The sequence below is a fragment of the Lepidochelys kempii genome, chromosome 18 (assembly GCF_965140285.1).
Source record: "Lepidochelys kempii isolate rLepKem1 chromosome 18, rLepKem1.hap1, whole genome shotgun sequence".
In the NCBI taxonomy this organism is placed as follows: Eukaryota; Metazoa; Chordata; order Testudines; family Cheloniidae; genus Lepidochelys; species Lepidochelys kempii.
Window position 1 is genome coordinate 1,717,028 of NC_136397.1, and position 24,752 is coordinate 1,741,779.

Below are 24,752 nucleotides of genomic sequence, written 5' to 3' on the forward strand. Positions count from 1 at the left end.
ATGATATATACACAGTTCTATCAAACAGTTTCATATATAATCCATTCAGTTGCACAAGTATCGAAAGGGGCTGTGACCAACATATATGTCCTTCATATTCTGTTGTGCAGTTAGTTACTCAGGACTTCAGCTCTGGCAGTCATACACTTTACAGAATGTTACCTGCTGGGTATTTAAAGTCTGGAGGCTGGACTGGTTTAGGCAATTGGGACCCTAATTTCTGTTGTAGTAGGAATTAGGTGGGAAAGAAAAGACTTGAAGACTATTAGATAGGCATGAATATTTGTTATCTTTCCCTGCCAGGTGTCATCAGAAATAGGGACCGAGTCTTGTGTTCACTCCCAGAGACAAAAGGGTACAGGAGTGCTACAGAATCTGAGTACTCAGCTCTCCAAAAGGATATCTGGCATTCATTTTAAGTGGGCATCTCTGGCCAAAACAACAATGAAAGACTCTAAAAGGAGTTTACATCCAGCTCTTTTTGGCTAGAGTTAGAATCTCTACACAGTGGGAATCTTCGAAAGTGGCAGTAAGAAAGTAAAGGATGCAAGGAGAGGATGAGATCCAGAAGATAACGAACAGAGAAGGGAATGTACTAAATCTAACCAGACTGAGCTAAAGGAATAACTACTAGTACTAGAAGACAATTATCCCCTCTTGGCTGTTCTGTGGACATAAAAACACACTTTGCTAGTAAATTTCACAACTATTTGCTAGACAGTAATGGAATGCTGGGAATCAAGATTCCTGAACTGTATTTAGGGCTTCTGTTTTTCAAGATTTATTAAATTTCATTTTTCATTTATTTTAGCAATTTGAGTTTTAACTAGATGTCCAAAAATAAGGCGTTTTCTGACCTCCTTGTATATACTGTAATATTCCCTAATGCACTTTAATGTTGCACTGTTTCAAACAGTTCTATCTTAAAGTGCACAAGGGACTCTTAGGAGCACACCAGCAGGGTCTACACAATACATTAGCAAAAAGAAAAGGAGTACTTGTGGCACCTTAGAGACTAACCAATTTATTTGAGCATGAGCTTTCGTGAGCTACAGCTCACTTCATCGGATGCATACCGTGGAAACTGCAGCAGATATTATATGCACACAGAGATCATGAAACAATCATCATCATTTCATGATCTCTGTGTGCATATAATATCTGCTGCAGTCTCCACGGTATGCATCCGATGAAGTGAGCTGTAGCTCACGAAAGCTCATGCTCAAATAAATTGGTTAGTCTGTAAGGTGCCACAAGTACTCCTTTTCTTTTTGTGAATACAGACTAACACGGCTGTTACTCTGAAACCTGACAATACATTAGTGCGCTTTAGAAATCATACCCCCATACTCCACATTATTGATATGTGTAGACAAGCCCTTGGATACAAGTAACCATTCCCAGTGTTTATTGTATAAACACCAATTTCTTTCTTTTTGTATGGAGGTGTTTTACCTGTGTTTATTGGTTAAAATCTAAAATCAGAAGCCCTAGATGTATTACAGGGTCTGGAAAGGAAGTTAAGTAGTTAGAGCAGCAGCAGGCAAGTTCAGGAGCATGCACAATGCAAGTTGAAGTTTCAGAAAACCAAGGGGCGAGTGTAACGTAAATGGTAGTTTTCCATGATTTACACTTTTGTCAGATCTGTATGAATCTCCACAAACACAGCAAAAGGCACCTCCTCTGACCTCAGGTCTAGAACTGGGTGAAAAAATTTTCAGCAAATAGTTTATTCAATTAAAAATGCAGTTTTAGGTCAAGAAACTATGGCAAACTCTACACAAATTTGCAAAACAGTTTTGACTGAATTGAAAAAAATTATGTGACAACAGTGAAGGAGGTGATGGTACACCCCTTATAAGCTTTAAGCCCCCAGGTTCAATCAGGTTCAGACACCCAGGTTCAATCACCCCATCTGCCTGATGTAGAGCAGAGATATGAACCTGAGTTTCCCACACCCCTGGAAAGTGCTCTAACCACTGGGTTAAAGCTAATATAATGTACCACATTTTTACTAGTGCACTATGCATAAAATGGATTATCAGCTAACATCCACGACTTACTATACTTAAATTAACATGGCAGTTCCCCGAGAAATACCACAGTATAGTCAAATACAATGCAATAATAAATAAACTCACAACAAAAGTAAGTCTGGCCCAAGAAGCTGAAAACAAAATTTATCAGGCTACTTGCTACCATTGCCATTTGGAAGAAAATACAAATGAAAATGAAAATCAGGCCTTAATGTTCAGATATACAGTTTACACATAAAGTTTCACTGATTTAAAGCATTTTATCACACCTCTAGTGAAACCGGTGCAGCTACGTTTAGACAAGCCTTAAATTTCAAACATTTCTACGAAGATTGCCAACCTCCAAAATCGTAAGGTTAGTAAGATTTATCTTCAGAGTATGTGTTGTTTGACAGGAAATAAATTTTCTGCCACAGCGTTGTAGTAATCATCCTTTGCAAAGTGTTTTTTCAATTAAACGAATTTCCTTAGAGAAACTGAATTAAGAGCTCAAAAAAAAAAAAAAAATGCAACAGTCTCCCCAATGCACATCAAGCCCCTTTTCTTCCAAGGGAGTCAAGATTTTCTCACATGCACAAAGATTGGAAAAATGCCGAATTTATTTTTTCCTTTATAGCTTTGTTAGGTAAGTTTGGATGTTAACTATTAATGTTTCCTACAGACTCCTGTTTGCTATCTAAGGGCTTGTCTTCACGACAGGGGTAAGTCAACCTAAGTTAGGCTACTCCACCTACATGAATAACGTTGCTGGAGTCGACATAGCTTAGGTCGACTTACCCTGGTTTCTTCACTGTGCTGCATCGACGGGAGACGCTTTCCAGTGGACTTACCTTACTCTTCTCGGGGAGCCAGAGTACTGGAGAGCACTGTGCCATTGATTTAGCAGGTCTTCATTAGACCCGCTAAATCGACACCCGCTGCATCGATTGCAGCGGCATCAATCTCCCAGGAGTAAAGTCAAGCCCTAAGACCTGGTCCACACACAAAATTGCACCAGTTTAACTAAAGAGGTTATTTTAAGACAACTTAGTTAAACAAGTGCACCAAAGTATGTGGACATGCTGACATCAGTTTGAATCTGGTTTATATTGGTTTCATTTGCATCAGGAAATTTACAGGCACAAATCAAACCATCAAAGCTAGTTTTAAACTGATATGAGCTTCCAAATAGGATTTGCATCAGTTTACCTACATTGACTTAAAAACCAATCTAAGTGAAACCAGTACAACTTATCAGAAGGGTAGCCATGTTAGTCTGGATCTGTAAAAGCGGCAAAGAGTCCTGTGGCACCTTATAGACTAACAGACATATTGGAGCATAAGCTTTCATGGGTGAATACATCCGATGAAGTGGGTATTCACCCACGAAAGCTTATGCTCCAATACGCCTGTTAGTCTATAAGGTGTCACAGGACTCTTTGCCACTTTTACAGTACAACTTAGTGTTTTGAGAAGCCCTAAAACCAGCATTGTATCTAAAAATAGTTATCATAAAATCAGCTGGATCCAAGTTCTTCAAGCTATGGGGAATTAGGAGTGAGATTCTGAAAAGTGCCTAAATGTGTTCGGAGTTCATTACAGTGTAGTTGTAGCCATATTGGTCCCAGAATATTGCGGGGGGAGGTAGACAAGCTTTAGAGTCACACAGAGCTTCTCCATCCAACACAGCTACTGCCACTAGCTGGGGGTGGTTTAATTATGCAGACAGCAGAGCTCTCTCCCATCAGCACAGAGCAGCTACTTGGGAGCCTTACAGCTGCAGTGGTATAGCTGCGCCGCTGTAAGGTCTCTAGTGTAGACATAGCCTCTACACTACAACTTATGTCAGCATAACTTGTGTCACTCAGGGTGTGAATAAATCGTCCCCCTGAGGAACATAAGTCACACCAACATAAGCACCAGTGTGGACAGCACTATATCAGTGGGAGAGCTTCTCCCGTCAACATAGCTTCTGCTGCTTCCAGGGACTGGAGTAGTTAAGCCGACAGGAGAGCTGTCTCCCGTCAGCTTAGAGCGGCTACATTAGAGAGCTTACAACAGTGCAGCAGCATTGGTGCAGCTGCGCCACTAAACTCTCTAGTACAATGTAGTCTTAAGGCATGGTTACACATCAGTGACATTTTAGCAACCTTTAACATGATCAAGGTAAACGTGGGGCAGAGGTGGGAGGGAGGGTTTTGAAGAGCATACATACGCTCTTCATTTTCCTCGAACTGAATTTAGTATTGAAAGTTTTAAGACAAACTTACAGTCTAAATAGGAGCAGAAAAGAAGGAATGAGAGTTTCTAATTTGTCGCTCTTTCTAAAGGGTATTTTCAGCATTCTTTTGAGTTCTAAGTAGGTCTGTCAGACCTGAAAACACAATGAAGACAATGAAATAGACAAGGGGGGAATAAAACATTAGCCAATTTACCTTCCAGTGAAAAGTTCAAGACGTCTTAATAATGCAGATTCATTTTAAACTGTACATACCAGCCATGTTCACTACAATTACATCATAACTGTCATAAAGGAGACTTGGACAGATCCCTCCACTGCACAGAGCTCCCTGGCTGCTCCTCCACCTAGGGGCCAGATGTGCTGCAGCGCAGGGCCAGGGCAGGGAGGGAGTGAGCCTGCCTTAGCCCCGCTGCGCTGCCAACCAGGAGCCACCTCAGGTAAGCGCCACCCAGCTGGAGCCTTCACCCCGAACCCCCTGCCATAAACTAACTCCCTCCCAGACCCTGCACCCCAATACCCTGTCCAGCCTGGAGCCCTCTCCTGCACCCCAAACTCCTCATCCCTAGCCCCACCCCAGAGTCTGTACCCCCAGCCGGAACCCTCACCCCCACCTCAACCCCCTGCCCCAGCCCATTCCCATACCCTGAACCCCATTTCTGACCCCACCCAGGAGCCTAGAGGAAGCCCCAAGCCTCTGCCCCCAACGCAGGGATGTGTGTGGCCCACGACTGAATTTTTCTGTGGGTCAATGGCCCCTGATAGAAAAAAGGTTCCCTACCACTCCTCTAGATCCTAAAATACAAACCCGGTAAATTTTGAATTATTACTTGGATCTTAATTATCCTCTTTTCCTAGCAAAAAGGAAAGCACAAGCATAACAATTAACAGTGGTTGTTACTAGGATAATTTATAACATATTCAAGATGCTAGTATTTGGTCAGTCAGTTGCCATAGGACTAGATGGGATCACTTTACAGTGGCTTCAACCATTCTATTCAAGGAGAACCCAAAGGACACAAGAGGCAATTGCTCATGTTCCCCAAGGTGTTTCACGTGATTCCATCCCATCCTCCTCCTATGTAACAGATTTGAGGCCCCAGAGGACAGAGATTTTTGGGCTGTAATACACCCTGTATGCCAATACTCAATTCTATAACTCAAATTTCTGTCAAAATATATACACTTCCAAAATTTTACTGTGGAATTCATCTATACCTTTGGCTTCCCTGCAATCATTAGACCTCACTGATGTTCTTGGATTCCCAGACAGCAGAATAGTCTTCAAGTGCCTTTTACCATCCTCAGCTAGCCCAGAGATTGCAATCTTCCTGATAGGTTTCAGAGTAGCAGCCGTGTTAGTCTGTATTCACAAAAAGGAGTACTTGTGGCACCTTAGAGACTAACCAATTTATTTGAGCATAAGCTTTCGTGAGCTACAGCTCACTTCAACGGATGCATTCAGTGGAAAATACAGTGAGGAGATTTATATACACACAGAACATGAAAAAATGTGTGTTTATCATGCACACTGTAAGGAGAGTGATCACTTAAGATGAACTATTACCAGCAGGAGAGTGGGGAGGGGAGAAAATCTTTTGTAGTGATAATCAATAATCTTTCTGATGCTGACTTTACCAGTTACCCATGCTTTTATCAACTCCTGGTTGGACTGCTGTAGTAACGCATTCTTCCTGGAACTCTCAAAAACCACCCATGCCTTAGTTACTGCAAAATGCAGCTGCCCACCTCCTAAGTGAGCCAAGCAAGCATAAATGCCACACTCAGCACTGGTAAAAGGAAACTGGGATCATGTCATTAAAGGTATTGGTTAACATTTTTATAAAACCCTGAACTGCATGAGACCCGACTATCTCTGACATCATCTCTTCCCATAAGGCTCATTAAGGCAGCTGCTTTTACTAGAAAGCTTTTGCTGACTATCTCCAGTATTGAAGTCCAGGAGGACAGGCAACAGGGCATTCACGATGGAGATCACCCAGCTATAAAATTAACTTTTTCATACAGTCAGAGAGCCTGAATTTGACAACTTTTTTTTTTTTAAATATAAAGAAAGCAGTGCAAGGCACACGTATTTATCTAACTATCTTAACTTGAGCCTGAAGCCAAAGGACACTTACCCATTAAGAGGAGGCAGGAATTGTTACCAGCATTTGGCACAAAAAGAAAATGTAACAATTGTTCTTGTTCATTTCTGTACTACATATAATTAACCACTGTACTACATTAACATTTCTGTACTACATATTTATATTTCTGTACTACATATATTTAACCACTGTGATTGATTCAGTATCGTAAACAAAAAAAAACTAGGAAAATCATTTCAAACTAAATAGTGCACAAACTCAAAGAACCAGAGGATTACATAAGTATGAAATCTAATTACTACAATGCTACTAGATACAGACCTCACCTGCTACTGTTATTCTTTAACAGAAAATATTGTAGTTTTAAAAAACACGAGTCAAAGACAATCAATGTTTACTCTCAAAGGAATTCCTGTATTGCTGATATTGCTCTTCTACAATTCCTAGAGGAAAAATTACAGGTACTCTAGTCAAGAACAAATCTTCTTCACCTCCTGTCAACAAACAAAATCAAATACGATTTTCATTTGAACGAATAGCAAGATGTGCTAGAGCGGGGAATGTAACGCAGAAGATGGCCCAGTGGTTGAGACGCAGTAACTTTTTTTGGCAATGCAATGAGTGGCATATGTCCAGTCCTCTGCAGAAGAGTCGTGATGATGTGGCAGCAAGGAGAACCTCAGGGTTCAAGAGAATCCCTCCCTAATATGCACCTCCCAAAGTATGAGACAATATTAAGATTTTTATTTCTTTAAGGTAGCTATAAGAAGGCCACACTGTTTCCTCCTTTGTTCCTTGAACAGACTGAAATTTTTGAAGATTCCTTCTACGGCCTAAGAACTTGTACTCAAAACAGATCCAGCGATGTTTCATTAAGCTTTAACATAAGGTGACACTACTGTCATGGAAAGACAGGATCTGTGCTACAGCCCAGCTTTTAAACATTCCTTTTGAGGAAACCCTTCAGTGTGCCAGACCCCCACAGGGTCCCACTCTTCCTTACAGATCACACAGCCTCAACAACTCAGAGACCGCTCTCTGGCTCCCGCACTCCAGTTTCACATCATGAGCTCTGTCCAGTTAGTCCAACTGAGATAGACTCCTGCTCAAACAATTTTATACTCTTCAGGGACCAATGCAGCTCATCAAGTATTTGTAGCAAAACCAGGCAGTCTTTCCAAAACAGAGTAGAGTTTATTAGTTGACCGTGATGCTGTGTTCCAAAGTCCCTAGGCAAGCATAGAGAAAAAGATTAAGACATAGTCCATTCTACTTAAACCAGTGTTCTTCCCAGCCAAGCTGCCATGGAATCTCTTTCTGGATCTTCATCTGTCCCAGGTGAGAGCTCTTAAGTCTCTTCCAAAAGAGAACTCTCATACCAGGCACCTGACACCTCTCAGTCCATTGTCCCATTCCTGCAGACCGTTGTTGAGTTCATATGTTCTGCCTCCAGAGATTTCAGTGGAAAAGTGCAAGTTGCTCAGTCTTTGGGGCTTCCATTGTCTTTGCAGCCTCTCCATTGACATTGGTCAGCTTCAGACAGTCCTTTGGTGACTCATTCATTCCACCCCACACAGTCACGTGATACCACCTCATGTTACTGCTCTGCTCCAAGAGCACTATTTAACTCTTCTGCACCCACTGGGTTAGCAAACTAAAGTACATAGGGAACCTGAGACATGCACAGATGTCATAAAAATATTATATAAAATTCCCCACTTTGTCACAAATGCAGACCACATTAATAAAATAGTGAAAGCCCCCCCCCCACATCTCTGGTTCCAGTGCAGTGTAGACTCTTTGAAGGCAACTATGACTGGAAGTGGAGAGTAGAGGGTTACCTCAACACAGGATTACTATAACCCACTGTACCTTGGGCTGAACATGAAAGCAAAGCAGAAGCTATAGCTTGTGCACAATGCACCAGCCCACCTCCTCAAATGCTGCCACGAGTACAACACCCATGTTTTAGATCCCTTCACTGGTTTCCAAGCAACCTCAATCAGCAGTTTAAGGCTTTGGTCATAATCTTCAAAGTCATCAACACGTAAGCAACATCAAGGACTGTAACGTCATCCACTACCCACCTCATCAGCTGAACTCTATGGGACAATGCTGATCACAAAACAAGTAAGTACCAAAGACGAAAAGTTCGCTTATTACGAGGGTTAGCTGTGGAACCAGCTCCCAGAGGACAGACTAATCCTATGCCTGGTCTGGCCATCGTTAGGTTAGGGCATCTTAAGGCACTCCTCTGGGAAACATCCTTTTCACTGTAATGGGAATTTTTAAAACAATTTATATTATTATATAGGTATATATATTTAACCCAAGGAGAGCTTCAATAACAGGGGTGGGTAAACTTTTTGGCCCTAGGGCCACATTGGGTACAAAAATTCTCTGGAGGGCTGGGTAGGGAAGGCTGGGAGAGGCTATGCCTCCCCAAACAGCGAGGAATGGCCTAGCCCCCGCCCCCATTCCAGCCCCCTTGGCCTCCCACCTCCATCCAACCCCCCTGCTAGAATCATAGAACATCAGGGTTGGAAGGGACCTCAAGAGGTCATCTAGTCCAACCTCCTGCTCAAACCAGGACCAATCCCCAATTAAATCATCCGAGCCAGAGCTTTGTCAAGCCTGACCTTAAAAACTTCTAAGGAAGGAGATTCTACCACCTCCCTAGGTAACACATTCCAGTGTTTCACCACCCTCCTAGTGAAAAAGTTTTTCCTAATATCCAACCTAAACCTTCCCCACTGCAACTTGAGACCATTTACTCCTTGTCCTGTCATCTTCTACCTCTGAGAATAGTCTAGAACCATCCTCTTTGGAACCACCTTTCAGGTAGTTGAAAGCTGCTATCAAATCCCCCCTCATTCTTCTCTTCTGCAGGCTAAACAATCCCAGTTCCCTCAGCCTCTCCTCATAAGTCATGTGTTCCAGACCCCTAATCATTTTTGTTGCCCTTCGCTGGACTCTCCCCAATTTATCCACATCCTTCTTGTAGTGTGGGGCCCAAAACTGGACACAGTACTCCAGATGAGGCCTCACCAATGTCAAACAGAGGGGAACGATCACGTCCCTCGATCTGCTGGCTATGCCCCTACTTATACATCCCAAAATGCCATTGGCCTTCTTGGCAACAAGGGCACACTGTTGACTCATATCCAGCTTCTCGTCCACTGTCACCCCTAGGTCCTTTTCCGCAGAACTGCTGCCTAGCCATTCGGTCCCTAGTCTGTAGCAGTGCATTGGATTCTTCCGTTCTAAGTGCAGGACCCTGCACTTATCCTTATTGAACCTCATCAGATTTCTTTTGGCCCAATCCTCCAATTTGTCTAGGTCCCTTTGTATCCTGTCCCTACCTGCCACCGTATCTACCACTCCTCCTAGTTTAGTATCATCCGCAAATTTGCTGAGAGTGCAATCCACACCACCCTTCAGACCATTTATGAAGATATTGTACAAAACCGGCCCCAGGACCGACCCTTGGGGCACTCCACTTGATACCGGCTGCCAACTAGACATGGAGCCATTGATCACTACCCGTTGAGCCCGACAATCTAGCCAGCTTTCTACCCACCTTGTAGTGCATTCATCCAGCCCATACTTCCTTAACTTGCTGACAAGAACACTGTGGGAGACCGTGTCAAAAGCTTTGTTAAAGTCAAGAAACAACACATCCACTGCTTTCCCTTCATCCACAGAATCAGTAATCTCATCATAGAAGGCGATTAGATTAGTCAGGCATGACCTTCCCTTGGTGAATCCATGCTGACTGTTCCTGATCACATTCCTCCCATGTAACTGCTTCAGGATAGATTCCTTGAGGACCTCCTCCATGATTTTCCCGGGGAATGAGGTGAGGCTGACTGGCCTGTAGTTCCCAGGATCCTCCTTCTTCCCTTTTTTAGAGATTGGCACTACATTAGCCTTTTTCCAGTCATCCGGGACTTCCCCCGTTCGTCACGAGTCTTCAAAGATAATGGCCAATGGCTCTGCAATCACAGCCGCCAATTCCTTTAGCACTCTCAGATGCAACACATCCGGCCCCATGGACTTGTGCACGTCCAGCTTTTCTAAATAGTCCCTAACCACCTCTTTTTCCACAGAGGGCTGGCCACCTACTCCCCATGCTGTGTTGCTCCCCACCCCTGACTGCCCCCCAGGACTCCTGCATCCTATCCAAGCACCCCTGCTCCCCACCCCGTGACCATCCCTGGGACCCCCGTCCCTATCCAGTCTCCCCTGCTCCCCACCCCCGGACCACCTACCCAACCCTCCCTGCTCTCTCCACCCCACGTTACCTGTGGGGTGGGGGAAAGGGGGACTCAGTCCTTTCCTTGTGCATTTCCCCTGCTCGTTTGGCTGCTCTCCCTGACAGTTGGGCAGGGCTCACTCCCTGTCTTGGCTTCGCTGCTGGGGACAGGGGCCAAACATGCTGGAGGTGGAGGGGGGCAGGGGTGGCAGGTTTGTAGAAATTTTGGTGGTGCCCAGAACCTGCCTCCCACAAAGTCCGCCCCCGACCTGCCTAAGGCTCTGGGAGGGAGTTTGGGGGTGGGGGTGGGGGTGGAGGAGAGCTATGGAGCAGGCCCTGGGCTGGGGCAGGGGATTGGGGTGCAGGCTCTGGGAGGGAGTTTGGGTGCAAAACGGTGAGAGGTTGGGCGCTGGGAGGGAGTTTCGGTAGGAGAGGGGGGTCTGGGGTGCAGGCCCTGGGATGGAGTTTGGGTGCTAGGTGCAGGCTCTGGGCTGGGGCAGGGGTGCAGGCTCTGGGAGGGAGTTTGGGGTTTCATAGATTCGTAGATATTAAGGTCAGAAGGGACCATTATGATCATCTAATCTGACCTCCTGCACAACGCAGGCCACAGAATCTCACCCACCCACTCCTGTAATAAACCTCTCACCTATGTCTGAGCTATTGAAGTCCTCAAATCATGGTTTAAAGACGACAAGGTGCAGAGAATGCTCCAGCAAGTGACCCGTGCCCCATGCTACAGAGGAAGACAAAAACCCTCCGGGGCCTCTTCTAATCTGCCCTGGAGAAAAATTCCTTCCCGACCCCAAATATGGCAATCAGCTGAACCCTGAGCATGTGGGCAAGATTCACCAGCCAGATACCCAGAAACGAATTCTCTGTAGTAATTCAGATCCCACCCCATCTAACATCCCATCACAGGCCATTGGGACTACTTACCATGAATAGTTAAAGATCAGTTAATTGCCAACATCATGTTATCCCATCATACCATCTCCTCCATAAACTTATTGAGTCTAATCTTGAAGCCAGATAGGTCTTTTGCCCCCACTGCTTCCCTTGGAAGGCTATTCCAAAACTTCACTCCTCTGATGGTTAGAAACCTTCGTCTAATTCAAGTCTAAACTTCCCAATGGCCAGTTTATATCTATTTGTTCTTGTGTCCACATTGGTACTGAGCTTAAATAATTCCTCTCCCTCTCCGGTATTTATCCCTCTGATATATTTATAGAGAGCAATCATATCTCCCCTCAACCTTCTTTTAGTTAGGCTAAACAAGCCAAGCTCCTTGAGTCTCCTTTCATAAGACAGGTTTTCCGTTCCTTGGATCATCCGAGTAGCCCTTCTCTGTTCCAGTTTGAATTCATCCTTCTTAAACATGGGAGACCAGAACTGCACACAGTATTCCAGGTGAGGTCTCACCAGTGCCTTGTATAACAGCACTAACACCTCCTTATCTCTACTGCAAATACCTCGCCTGATGCATCCCAAGACCGCATTAGCTTTTTTCACGGCCATATCACATTGACGGCTCATAGTCATCCTGTGATCAACCAATACTCCAAGGTCCTTCTCCTCCTCCATTACTTCTAATTGATGCGTCCCCAGCTTATAACTAAAATTCTTGTTATTAATCCCTAAATGCATGACCTTACACTTCTCACTATTAAATTTCATCCTATTACTATTACTCCAGTTTACAAGGTCATCCAGATCCTCCTGTATAATATCCCGGTCCTTCTCTAAATTGGCAATACCTCCCAGCTTTGTATCATCTGCAAACTTTATTAGCACACTCCCATTTTTTGTGCGGAGGTCAGTTATAAAAAGATTAAATAAGATTGGTCCCAAAACTGATCCCTGAGGAACTCCACTGGTAACTTCCCTCCAGCCTGACAGTTCACCTTTCAGTTTTCACCGCTGCAGTCTCCCCTTTAACCAATTCCTTATCCACCTTTCAATTTTCATATCGATCCCCATTTTTTTCCAATTTAACTAATAATTCCCCATGTGGCACCGTATCAAACGCCTTACTGAAATCGAGGTAAATTAGATCCACTGTGTTTCCTTTGTCTAAAAAATCTGTTACTTTCTCAAAGGAGGAGATCAAGTTGGTTTGGCACGATCTACCTTTTGTAAACCATGTTGTATTTTGTCCCATTTACCATTGACCTCAATGTCCTTAACTACTTTCTCCTTCAAAAGTTTTTCCAAGACCTTGCATACTACAGATGTCAAACTAACAGGCCTGTAGTTAACTGGATCACTTTTTTCCCTTTCATAAAAATAGGAACTATGTTAGCAATTCTCCAATCATACGGTACAACCCCTGAGTTTACAGATTCATTAAAAATTCTTGCTAATGGGCTTGCAATTTCGTGTGCCAATTCCTTTAATATTCTTGGATGAAGATTATCTGGGCCCTCCGACTTAGTCCCATTAAGCTGTTCGAGTTTCGCTTCTACCTCAGATACGGTAATATCTACCTCCATATCCTCATTCCCACTTGTCATGCTACCATTATCCCTAAGATCCTCATTAGCCTCATTAAAGACTGAGGCAAAGTATTTGTTTAGATATTGGGCCATGCCTAGATTATCCTTAACCTCCACTCCAACCTCAGTGTTTTGCGGTCCCACTTCTTTCTTTGTTTTCTTCTTATTTATATGGCTATAGAACCTTTCACTATTGGTTTTAATTCCCTTTGCAAGGTCCAACTCTACTTGACTTTCAGCCTCTCTCACTTTATCCCTACATGTTCTGACCTCAGTAAAGTAGCTTTCCTTGCTGATCTCTCCCATCTTCCACTCCCTGTATGCTTTCTGCTTTTTCTTAATCACCTCTCTGAGATGCTTGCTCATCCAGCTTGGTCTACAACTCCTGCCTATGAATTTTTTCCCCTTTCTTGGGATGCAGGCTTCCAATAGCTTCTGCAGCTTTGACTTGAAGTACCGCCAGGCCTACTCTGCCTTTAGATCCATAAATTCTTCAGTCCAATCCACTTCCCTAACTAATTTCCTTAATTTTTGAAAGTCAGCCCTTTTGAAATCAAAAACCCTAGTCGCAGATTTATTTTTGTTTATCCTTCCGTTCACTGTGAACTGAATTAGCTCATGATCACTCGAACCAAGGTTGTCTCCTACAACCATTTCTTCGATGAGGTCCTCACTACTCACCAAAACCAAATTAAAATGGCATCCCCTCTTGTCGGTTCAGCAACTACTTGATGAAGGAATCCATCAGCTATTGCATCTAGGAAAATCTGAACCCTATTATTATTACTAGCACTTGTCCTCCAGTCTGTATCTGGGAAGTTGAAGTCTCCCATGGTCACGCAGTTTCCATTAGTTGGGTTGGAGGGCTCTGCCTGGGGATGAGGGGTTTGGGGTGTGGGAGGGGCTCAGGCAGAGGGTTGGGGTGTGGGGGGATGAGGGCTCTGGCTGGGGGTGCAGGCTCTGGGGTGGGGCAGGGCTGGGGATGAATTTGGGGGGCAGGAAGACTGACCCGGAGCTGGGGCCAGAGCGGAGGACTTCCCCTAGCACTCTCCCCGCCAGCAGCAGTGAGCTCTGGGGGAGGGGCCCCCCTCTCACGCCCAGCAGGACACTCTACCCCACACCACTGTCACTGCATGTGCTCCTAGGGCCCCTCTCAGATCCAGGAAGCCCCCTCGCCTCCCCTGTGGTGAGTGCTGCCATCACATGTGCGCCTCCTCCCCTCCTGCTGCCCCTCACTTTAGCCTCACTGGGGGTGAGGGATGGGGAAGGAGTGGTGACTGCAGGTGGGGCGGGCCCTCCTGTGCTGGTGGAGAGTCCTGTCAGAAAAAGGAAGGGTCCGAGGCGGAAGGACAGGGTAAGGGCAGCCTGCCCTGCCACTAGTGAGTGGGGGGCACAGGACCCTGCAGTGGCAGTTGATGCCGGGAGCCAGCAGAGCGAACTCAGCACGGAGCTGCAGGGGAGAGGCAGGGAAACCTGGGGGAGGTGCATGGGGGCAGCAAGAGGGGACCAGGGAACACTCGGGGGAGGTGCATTGGGGTGTCAGGTGGGGCTGGGGGGACAGACCCTGGCCCAAACATTGGTGGAGTTGGGCCCCTAGGCCCTGAATATTGCTGGAGCCCAGGCACCACGGGCGCATACAACTCACTGCCCCTGGAGGGGGGCCGTGGTTTGCTCTGCCCCGTCCAGGGCCCGTTCCTCGCCTCCCCCACCCCGGAACTCCCTCTGACCATGGCACCCTGGAGCTCCAGGTCTGGCCGCGCTATAGCCGTACCGCCAGGCCGGAGCTGCAGCCACACTGCCCAGGTGCTGGGGGAACTGTGACTGCGAGGGAGGCAGGGAGGGAGGAGCGCAGAAGGGGAGAGGCCAGGGGCTAGCCTCCACCCTGCTCACCTTGCTGCTGGGGAGTTGGGCTGGCTCCTCAGCAAGCCTGTCCTGAACCAGTTCTCTGTCAGGAGCTCGGAGGCCAGAGGGAAGGGTCCTGCGGGCCAGACATGGCCAGCGGGCCATAGTTTGCCCCCCTCTGTTCTATAACCAAGAAAAACTGAAAAGCAGAAACTCCATGAAGTCAATTAGGGACCCTGCTATATAGATCTAATTTACTAGGGAAACACTTAGCTGCTATAGTAATGGCACTGTAACAAAAAATCCTAAGAGTCTCCTCACCAGCCTCATCTATGCTTAAATGCCTGGAGTCTCTTACCACAGAAACAGAATTAAAAAAAAAAAAAAAAAAAAAAAAACCCACCAATGACCCACCCCCAAATAAACTGTAACTACAATAACCCTGAAAATAACCATGCCGAGATATGTCCAGTCTCACTCTGCAGCAGTTAAAGTGATAAGCTAACGTCAAGTTTATTGTTGCCTGCTTTGAGACCATCAGCTACCACAAAGCTGAACTGGTTCCAAATGTAAACAAGTTTGAAAAAGAAAAAAAAATCCACTCACACCACCACAGAACTCAGGATGGCCGTAATTTGGCTCTACGGTACAGTATTCAACTAACCCCGAAGAGCCAGGATTATAAACTTTAAGCAGATATGCAATTTTATTAAAGTTCAGTACAAATCAATCTGTTTGTCCTTTATAATGCACTATTTCCTGCTGTCCACGCTGGTGCTGGAAAGAAACTGATGATCTAATTATACTGAGCAATGAAATTTATTTAGAGTATATAGACATTTCTTTTAAAGACTCAAAAAGTAGTTATTTATCTATATAGTAAGATTCCAGGATGGTCACTCTGGGTGACTCTGAAGCCTAGAATGTCTGTTGAGTCAGCGTGAAGCAATGGAAAACAGCTACAAGCTTAGCAGAGAGGGGTTTTTTAGATCATCACCAGCTTCAATCAACACTGGGATTTGCAGTCTGTCACTGTCCAATATTTAAGTTTTCAGCCATTTTCTGCTTTTTTACACTTTACAAATGACACTTGTACAACACCAAGGGTGGTCACCAAGTAAAGTAGAACAACATGCCAAAAATACTCAAGTTTTCAAACACGTTATAGATGAGCATACAGGGTTACTATGAAAGGAAACACATCATGTGCCAGCAATGCCCCTCGGCCATGTACATTAGCCAAACCGAACGGTCTCTAAGCAAAAAAATAAATGGACAAATCTGACATCAGGAATCCTAACATTCAAAAACCAGTAGGAGAACACACCAATCTCCCTGGTCACTCAATAACAGACCTAAAAGTGGCAATTCTTCAACAACAAAACTTCAAAAACAGACTCCAACATGAAACTGCAGAACTGGAATTAATATGCAAATTGGACACCATCAGATTAGGACTGAATAAAGACTGGGAGTGGTTGGGTCATTACAAAAACTAAACTTAATTTCGCCAATACTAATTTCCCCCAACTGTTACTCACACCTTCTTGCCAACTGTCTGAAATGGGCCACTCTCATTACCACTTCAAAAGATATTTTTCCTCCCTTGGTATCCTGCTGTCAATTGAATTGTCTTGTTAGACTAATCTCACACTTGGTAAGGCAATTCACATCTTTTCATGTATTTATACCTGTTCCTGTATTTTGCACTCCATGCATCTGATGAATTGGGTTCTAGCCCATGAAAGCTTATGCCCAAATAAACTTGTTAGTCTCTAAGGTGCCACAAGGACTCCTTGTTGTTTTTGCTGATACAGACCAACACGGCTACCACTCTGAAACTCTTTAGTTAATACACATTAGAAGTTCTATTAAGCAGAAATACAAGATCCATGGCGAGCTTGCAGTCTGATGCATACCTTCATGTAAGGAATCTTAGGGCTGGTCTACACTGAATAATTACATTGGCACAGCTACGTCTCTCAGGGATGTGAAAAATTCACACGCCTGAGAGACGTAGCTCTGCCAACCTAACCTCTGGTGTAGACTGCACTAGGTTCTTCCGTCAGCCAAGCTACCGCCTCTCAGGGAGGTGAACTAACTACAGGGAGAGGAAAGCGTTGCCCACTGCTTTAGCGAGTGTTTATACTGAAGCACTGCAGCTGCTGTCACACTTCAACATAGGCATTTGCTACAGTGAAGGGAGGGGCTGTTAATCCACCTCTCTGAGAGGCAGCAGCTAGGTCAATGGAAGAACCTAGCACTGTCTACACCAGGAGTCAGGTTGGTTTAAGTTCTCTCCCAGGGCTGTGGATTTTTCACACCTCAGAGAGATGCAGCTATGCTAATGTAACTTTTCAGCTTAGACCAACCCTTACTATGGACAAATGGAGTTCAGCTAAATCCAATTTCTTATAGGTAATTTGAAAGCTTAATGCCAGTGCAGAAGAAAGCCGGTGGTCAGAAAGCCAGATTTAATTCATTTATATTCCGTATTATGACAGGTTTCAGAGTAGCAGCCGTGTTAGTCTGTATCCACAAAAAGAACAGGAGTGCTTGTGGCACCTTAGAGACTAAAATTTATTTGAGCATAAGCTTTCATGGGCTACAGCCCACTTCATCAGATGCATGTAGTGGAAAATACAGTAGGACGATTTTATATACATAGAGAACATGAAACAATGGGAGTTACCATGCACACTATAACGAGAGTGATCAGTTAAGGTGAGCTATTACCAGCAGGAGAGAAAAGAAACTTTTTGAAGTGATAATCAAGATGGGCCATTTCCAGCAGTTGACAAGAACGTTTGAGGAACAGTAGGGGGGAAAAATAAACATAGGGAAACAACAGACTGGACTTCTACATAGAGCGCTTCCGCTGACGTGCACGGGCTGAAACCGTGGAAAAGCAGCATCACTTGCCCCATAACCTTAGCCGTGCAGAACACAGGGCCATCCACAGCCTCAGAAACAACTCTGACATCATAATCAAAAAGGCTGACAAAGGAGGTGCTGTCATCATAGGTCAGAATATGAACAAGAGCCTGCTAGGCAGCTCTCCAACACCACATTCTACAAGCCATTACCCTCTGATCCCACTGAGGGTTACCAAAAGAAACTACACCATCTGCTCAAGAAACTCCCTGAAAAAGCACAGGAACAAATCTGCACAGACACACCACTAGAACCCCGACCAGAGGTATTCTATCTACTACCCAAGATCTATAAACCTGGAAATCCTGGACGCCCCATCATCTCACGCATTGGTACCCTGACAGCAGGATTGTCCGGCTATGTAGACTCCCTCCTCAGGCCCTACGCTACCAGCACTCCTAGCTATCTTCAAGACACCACTGACTTCCTGAGGAAACTACAATCCATCGGTGATCTTCCTGAAAACACCATCCTAGCCACTACAGATGTGGAAGCCCTCTACACCAACATTCCACACAAAGATGGACTACAAGCCGTCAGGAACAGTATCCTCAATAATGTCATGGCAAACCTGATGGCTGAACTTTGTCCTCACCCATAACTATTGCACATTTGGGGACAATGCATACCTTCAAATCAGCGGCACTGCTATGGGTACCCGCATGGCCCACATATGCCAACATTTTTGTGGCTGACTTAGAACAACGCTTCCTTAGCTCTCGTCCCCTAACGTCCCTACTCTACTTGCGCTACATTGATGACATCATCATCATCTGGACCCATAGAAAAGAAGCCCTTGAGGGATTCCATCACGATTTCAACAATTTCCATCCCACCATCAACCTCAGCCTGGACTAGTCCACACAAGAGATCCACTTCCTGGACACTACAGTGCTAATAAGCGATGGTCACATAAACACCACCCTATACCGGAAACCTACTGACCGCTATACTTACCTACATGCCTCCAGCTTTCATCCAGACCACACCACACGATCCATCGTCTACAGCCAAGCTCTACAATACAACCGCATTTGCTCCAACCCCTCAGACAGAGACAAACACCTACAAAATCTCTATCAAGCATTCTTACAACTACAATACCCACTTGCTGAAGTGAAGAAAGAGATTGACAGAGCCAGAAGAATATCCAGAAGTCACCTACTACAGGACAGGCCCAATAAAGAAAATAACAGAACGCCACTAGCCATCACCTTCAGCCCCCAACTAAAACCTCTCCAGCTCATCATCAAGGATCTACAACCTATCCTGAAGGATAACGCATCACTCTCACAGATCTTGGGAGACAGGCCAGGCCTTGCTTACAGACAGCCCCCCAACCTGAAGCAAATACTCACCAGCAACCACACAACAGAACCACTAACCCGGGAACCTATCCTTGCAACAAAGCCTGTTGCCAACTGTGTCCACATATCTATTCAGGGGACACCACCATAGGGCCTAACCACATCAGCCACACTATCAGAGGCTCGTTCACCTACACATCTACCAATGTGATATATGCCATCATGTGCCAGCAAAGCCCCTCTGCCATGTACATTGGCCAAACCAGAGAGTCTCTATGTAAAAGAATCAATAGACACAAATCAGACATCAAGAATTACAACATTCAAAAACCTGTCGGAGAACACTTCAATCTCTCTGGTCACTCAATTACAGACCTAAAAGTCACAATATTACAACAAAAAAACTTCAAAAACAGACTCCAACGAGAGACTGCAGAATTGGAATTAATTTGCAAACTGGACACCATTAAATTAGGCTTGAATAAAGACTGGGAGTGGATGTGTCATTACACAAAGTAAAACTATTTCCCCATGTTTATTTTTCCCCCCTACTGTTCCTCAAACGTTCTTGTCAACTGCTGGAAATGGCCCATCTTGATTATCACTACAAAAGGTTTCTTTTCTCTCCTGCTGGTAATAGCTCACCTTAACCGACCACTTTCGTTATAGAGTGCATGGTAACACCCATTGTTTCATGTTTTCTGTGTATATAAAATCGTCCTACTGTATTTTCCACTGCATGCATCCGATGAAGAGGGCTGTAGCCCACGAAAGCTTATGCTCAAATAAATTTGTTAGTCTAAGGTGCCACAAGTACTCCTGTTCTTATTCCGTATTATGTCACTCTGCAGTGATACACACACACACACACACAACTTTCAAAATATTAGCGGGTTTTCCCACATTTCAGAGTTAATTTCACTTAGATGCTTTGTTTGACTGATGAATGTTCTATTTGAAAGTTTTCATTTGAAAATACAGGTTTGACTTAAGACACATGCTACTACTGTAGCTACAAAATTATTTCAGTTGATCTTCTTTATAGGACACCAATTAACCCTTTAAATCATTACACGTTAAGATTGTTTTTCCGAGCTCATCTTTGTTTTGCAGCAGACACAAAAATAACTTCCTGTTCAACATGCTGGACAATAGAATGGAACCTCATTAGAAACATTTCTGTTCTTTACACCTATCACTATTAAGTTTCACTTTCCTTTTTAAAAAATTCCCCTCTCCTCCTCACCCCACCAATCCTTCAGATCATGTCTCACTTTTCATTCTTTTCTGCAAACATACATGGAGTGGATGGACACCAGCTCTCCTCCTAAACAGTCCTGTCTATTCTTACAGCAAAGTGTACAGATAACTATTATTAATTAAATTAACAGAGTATAAGAAATGTTAGAGATGCATATATATTTCTGAAGGCACAAGGACACAGAACTAACCTTATAAGCTCAATTTCAGCTTTGCAAAATTGATTCAGATCTTCACACAACTATCAGTGTATAGCACACTGACCATTTGCATCAACAAATAAATCCCCCACAAAACCTTATGCCCAAATAAATCTGTTAGTCTTTAAGGTGCCACCTGACTCCTTGTTGTTTTTGTGGATACAGACTAACACAGCTACCCCCTGATACTTTACTGTGTTGGGAAGCAAACAAGGATCTTGCCATATGCAGCTCACCCCATGCTGCCAGAAGGACACTTGCTGCTGTAAATTATCTGCTGTAAGGTAATGATCTCTTGATGTCATAAAAACATTAAAAAAAATAAACAGAACTAAAAATAAAAATGGATTTCAGTAAGTTTCTAAGGAACTGCCCTCCAAAAAATACTCTCCAAAAATATTCACAATCACATTACAATTTATACTAGGTAACAGCTTTCACTTACTATTTACATACATTTCCAGATTTCAGAGAAAAATATCTGGGACATCTAAATATATTTAAGGAAAAATGGAAGAGAGAACGGAGCATGTGTATATATTACAAACACAGTTTATATAGCTTTAAAGGTTGAGGCATTTTATTAATTAAATAAAAGTCTTCATAACAGAATCAAGTCACTAAAATAAATAATAAAATCCGATCAGATCATTGGTCCTCCTCTAGATTTACACATGTTAAACTCACCTTATTTACCGTATGCTTCTTTCTTTTAGGTCTCTTGTTCTTAGAGCCTAGTCACTTTCATGTGAGGTGACATGATGCAGCACCACTACTGGCTCCTTTTTGACAGAATCAACCACTCTTGCTGTGAGCCCTTTAGACTCCCGTCTAGGATTAATTCACTCTCCTTCCTCTAACACACTCACAAAATGCCTTTGGTCAAATAGCACCACAGAACTTACCAAACATGATGGCATTTTCCAGTTTTAACCTCAAAAGTATATGCCAATCTTGCAAGCCAAACTAAACTAGCATTCATTGAAGTTGGAAATCCCTCCAAGACGCTTTTAATGATTACTTTAAAAGAAAATGCTTTTGAAACTCTAGCACCCTCATGCATTCAGGCAAGCAGAAACCATTTAACTGCCAAGACACAAAAGTATTGTATAACAAGTGGAAAGTTTAAAAAAAAAAAAAAAAAAACAACCACCCTATTCAGACAATGCAGCACCTTGCTGGACAGACCTTCAGCTGAGCACTGACTTAAGATGTAAAAGCCAGCCAGCTAGCACATCACTTAAAACTAAGCAAGTTCCCCCAGCAATAGTTTTACATATCACTGACATGCTTACTTAGGAAAAAAAAACATTTAAGACATCCTCACTATTCAGTAAGTACTTTTAAAAATTTCAGTATATTACAAGCTAGCCAAAAATACTAGGACAAATGTAGAGTTTGCCCTTCGGTTACCACTCTTAAGTCTCTAAAGACTTAACTTTGACCCAAACAGATCTGTATCAACAGTCTCCTGATTAAAAAAAAAAAATGGGGGTTAGCAGCAAGAACGACTCTAGAAGTTCAAGAAAAGAGCGGGCCTAACAGATTATGAAAGGCCATTTCTCACCTCAAAATGAAAGTAAGAGTAGTAAACCCATTATATGCTGTATAAGAAATATGTTCTTTGTGTACACATTAGACAGCTCGACCTCTTTATAAAAATATTCTGCATTTCCTTATTTGAAAAATACGGATTAGCACTAACACAAAGCAAAACTAACACTTCCAGCTGACAACCACCAATACAGTCATCTTAGAGCATGAAACATATTGTTAGGTTAACATATTGATAAACATCATTTCACTTCCACTGATTTTCAATGGGGAGCTCTCTTAATACGCTCTCAAAAGTCACTGAAAAATCAATAACTTTTCAGAGACTGTGAATGGATGTGTCATTACACAAAGTAAAACTATTTCCCCATGTTTATTTCCCCCCCACTGCTCCTCAGATGTTCCTGTTAACTGCTGGAAATGGCCCACCTTGATCATCACTACAAAAGGTTTTCTTCCCCTGCCCCCACCGCTCTCCTGCTGGTAATAGCTCATCTTAAGTGATCACTCACCTTACAGTGTGTATAACACCACCCATTTTTTCTTGTTCTGTGTGTATATAAATCTCCCCACTGTATTTTCCACTGAATGCCTCCGATGAAGTGAGCTGTAGCTCAGGAAAGCTTATGCTCAAATAAATTGGTTAGTCTCTAAGTGCCACTAGTACTCCTTTTCTTTTTGCAAACACTAGAAATGTAAAACATGTGTATATATACACAAGTTTCAGAGTAACAGCCGTGTTAGTCTGTATTCGCAAAAAGAAAAGGAGTACTTGTGGCACCTTAGAGACTAACCAATTTATTTGAGCATAAGCTTTCGTGAGCTACAGCTCATATACACAGACACAGTACTTTCCTGCTGATCTCTGCAGTATTTACCTCCAGACTTCAGGTCCAGTTGCAGAGAATTAAAGACCTTTAAAACATTCACTGAAAGAAACACTGACCTTTCCTTAAATCACTAACATTTTTGGTGGGTTTCTTATTGAAAATTTCCTCCTCCCACCACAAGCTGCTTTACGGAGAAAGGTGCCTAGTGTGACATTTCCACATTAGATTCACTTCCACTATAAATAATAATCCACTACAAATAATTTAATAAGTTTAAAAAATCCACAATTCAGATTAGCCAGGGAGCTGGGCTCTCTCTTCAACTTAATTTAAAAAACAAAACAAAAAAAACCACCCACTTACCTCAACATGACCCGATATATGTCACAGCACAACTGACATTTATTATTTGCACTACTTCTACTTTGAGGGCAAAGGTTGTAGTCATCCTGTACCTCCCCAAAGAAGGGGGTGAAGTCCCATTAGCTCTCTCCATGAATAGATAGGTATAGCTCACACTGCATTCGTTATTTAAAGTACAGGGGGCTATGACCCCTTCTCACAATACCACTATCAGTAGGCGTAATCCCCAGTTCTCTATATATGAAAAAATATAGCCCCCTCACCACCACTGCAACAGTAGGGGATAAAAGCTCCCATCCCTCCCATAAAAATAAGTGCATGCAACCCCATCTCCACAAGCAAGGGTAAAACCCCCATTCCATACGTATATACAAAGCCCCCTCAGCCCCCCTTCTCTCCACGAAAAAGGGGTTCAGTCCTCCTTCCTTATATACTTCGGGGGTGCACCCCCAACCCTGAAGCAAGCCCCAATTATAGAGATTAGGGATTGCAGTTCCCGTTCCCTGTGAGTGGGGACTCCAGCCCCCGGTACCTCGCTATATCGGGGGGCGCGGCCCCTGCACACCCTCCTCCCTGCGGGGGCTCAGCTCCCGCCACCCATCCCTCCCTGTGAGGGGGCTCAGACCGGGAGGGGCCTGGCCGGTGTAAAGGATACTGTTGGGGCGGCTGGGTCTGTAAGGCCCTGATGTTGGGGTGAGGAGGCGGCGGCGCCACCGCTGCCGCGGCCGGGTGAGGAGGAGCCGCGGGGGGAGGCGGCCCCGCTGCCGCCGCCGCCCCGCTCCCGGGGCCGGTCCCCGCCGCCGCTGAGCCGGGCTTCAGAGCCGCTTTCTGCGGTAAACTCATGGCAAAGCGCAGCCACCAGCCGCTGTGTGCGGGCAGCGGGGCAGGGAGGAGCCGGGCCGGAGGAGCGGGGAGCGGGCCGGGGCACAGCGCGGGGGCGGCCCGGCACCACCGGCCGGTCTCCGTGACAACGCGCCTCCGGGAGGGCCGGGGCGGGGAGAGGGGCCGGCGGGGCCGCTCAAGCCGCGCTGCTCATGGGCCGCCGGCGGCAGGGAGTCTCGGTCCCCCGCCCCGGGGGAAGCGGCGCCCTTCGCGGTGGCGGCTCTCGGGCGATTCCGGCGGATTTTCCTCACTGAAGGAGCGGAGCATCAAACATGGCGCTGCGGCCGCCTCCAGCAGTCCGGCAGGACGGACGCTCGGGCGCCTTCGGACCGCTCCGGAGCCGCTCGCCCCGACGCGTTCGGAAAGCTTCGGACTTTTCCGGAGCCGCTCGGCCTCAGGACTTTCGGAACACTTCGGCTGCTTCCGGAGATCCTCGGCTCCGCCGCCCTCGGGAAACGTCGGGTCACT

General features: G+C 44.8%; 1 protein-coding gene across 17 annotated transcripts in view; it reads right to left on the reverse strand.

Moving 5' to 3' along the window:
* EIF4G3 (eukaryotic translation initiation factor 4 gamma 3) overlaps positions 1–24,324 on the reverse strand; it is a 441,067-nt gene extending 416,743 nt beyond the window's left edge. For 11 of the 17 annotated variants that reach the window (XM_073316601.2, XM_073316590.2, XM_073316588.2 and 8 more), the window contains exon 1: positions 24,058–24,324. In XM_073316601.2, coding sequence (XP_073172702.1) covers positions 24,058–24,245 — 188 coding nt within the window. In that variant the 5' untranslated portion in view covers positions 24,246–24,324. The remainder of the gene's footprint in view (positions 1–24,057) is intronic. The other 6 variants (XM_073316599.2, XM_073316596.2, XM_073316600.2 and 3 more) reach the window with 1 other exon arrangement.
* Positions 24,325–24,752: the final 428 nt, after the last annotated feature.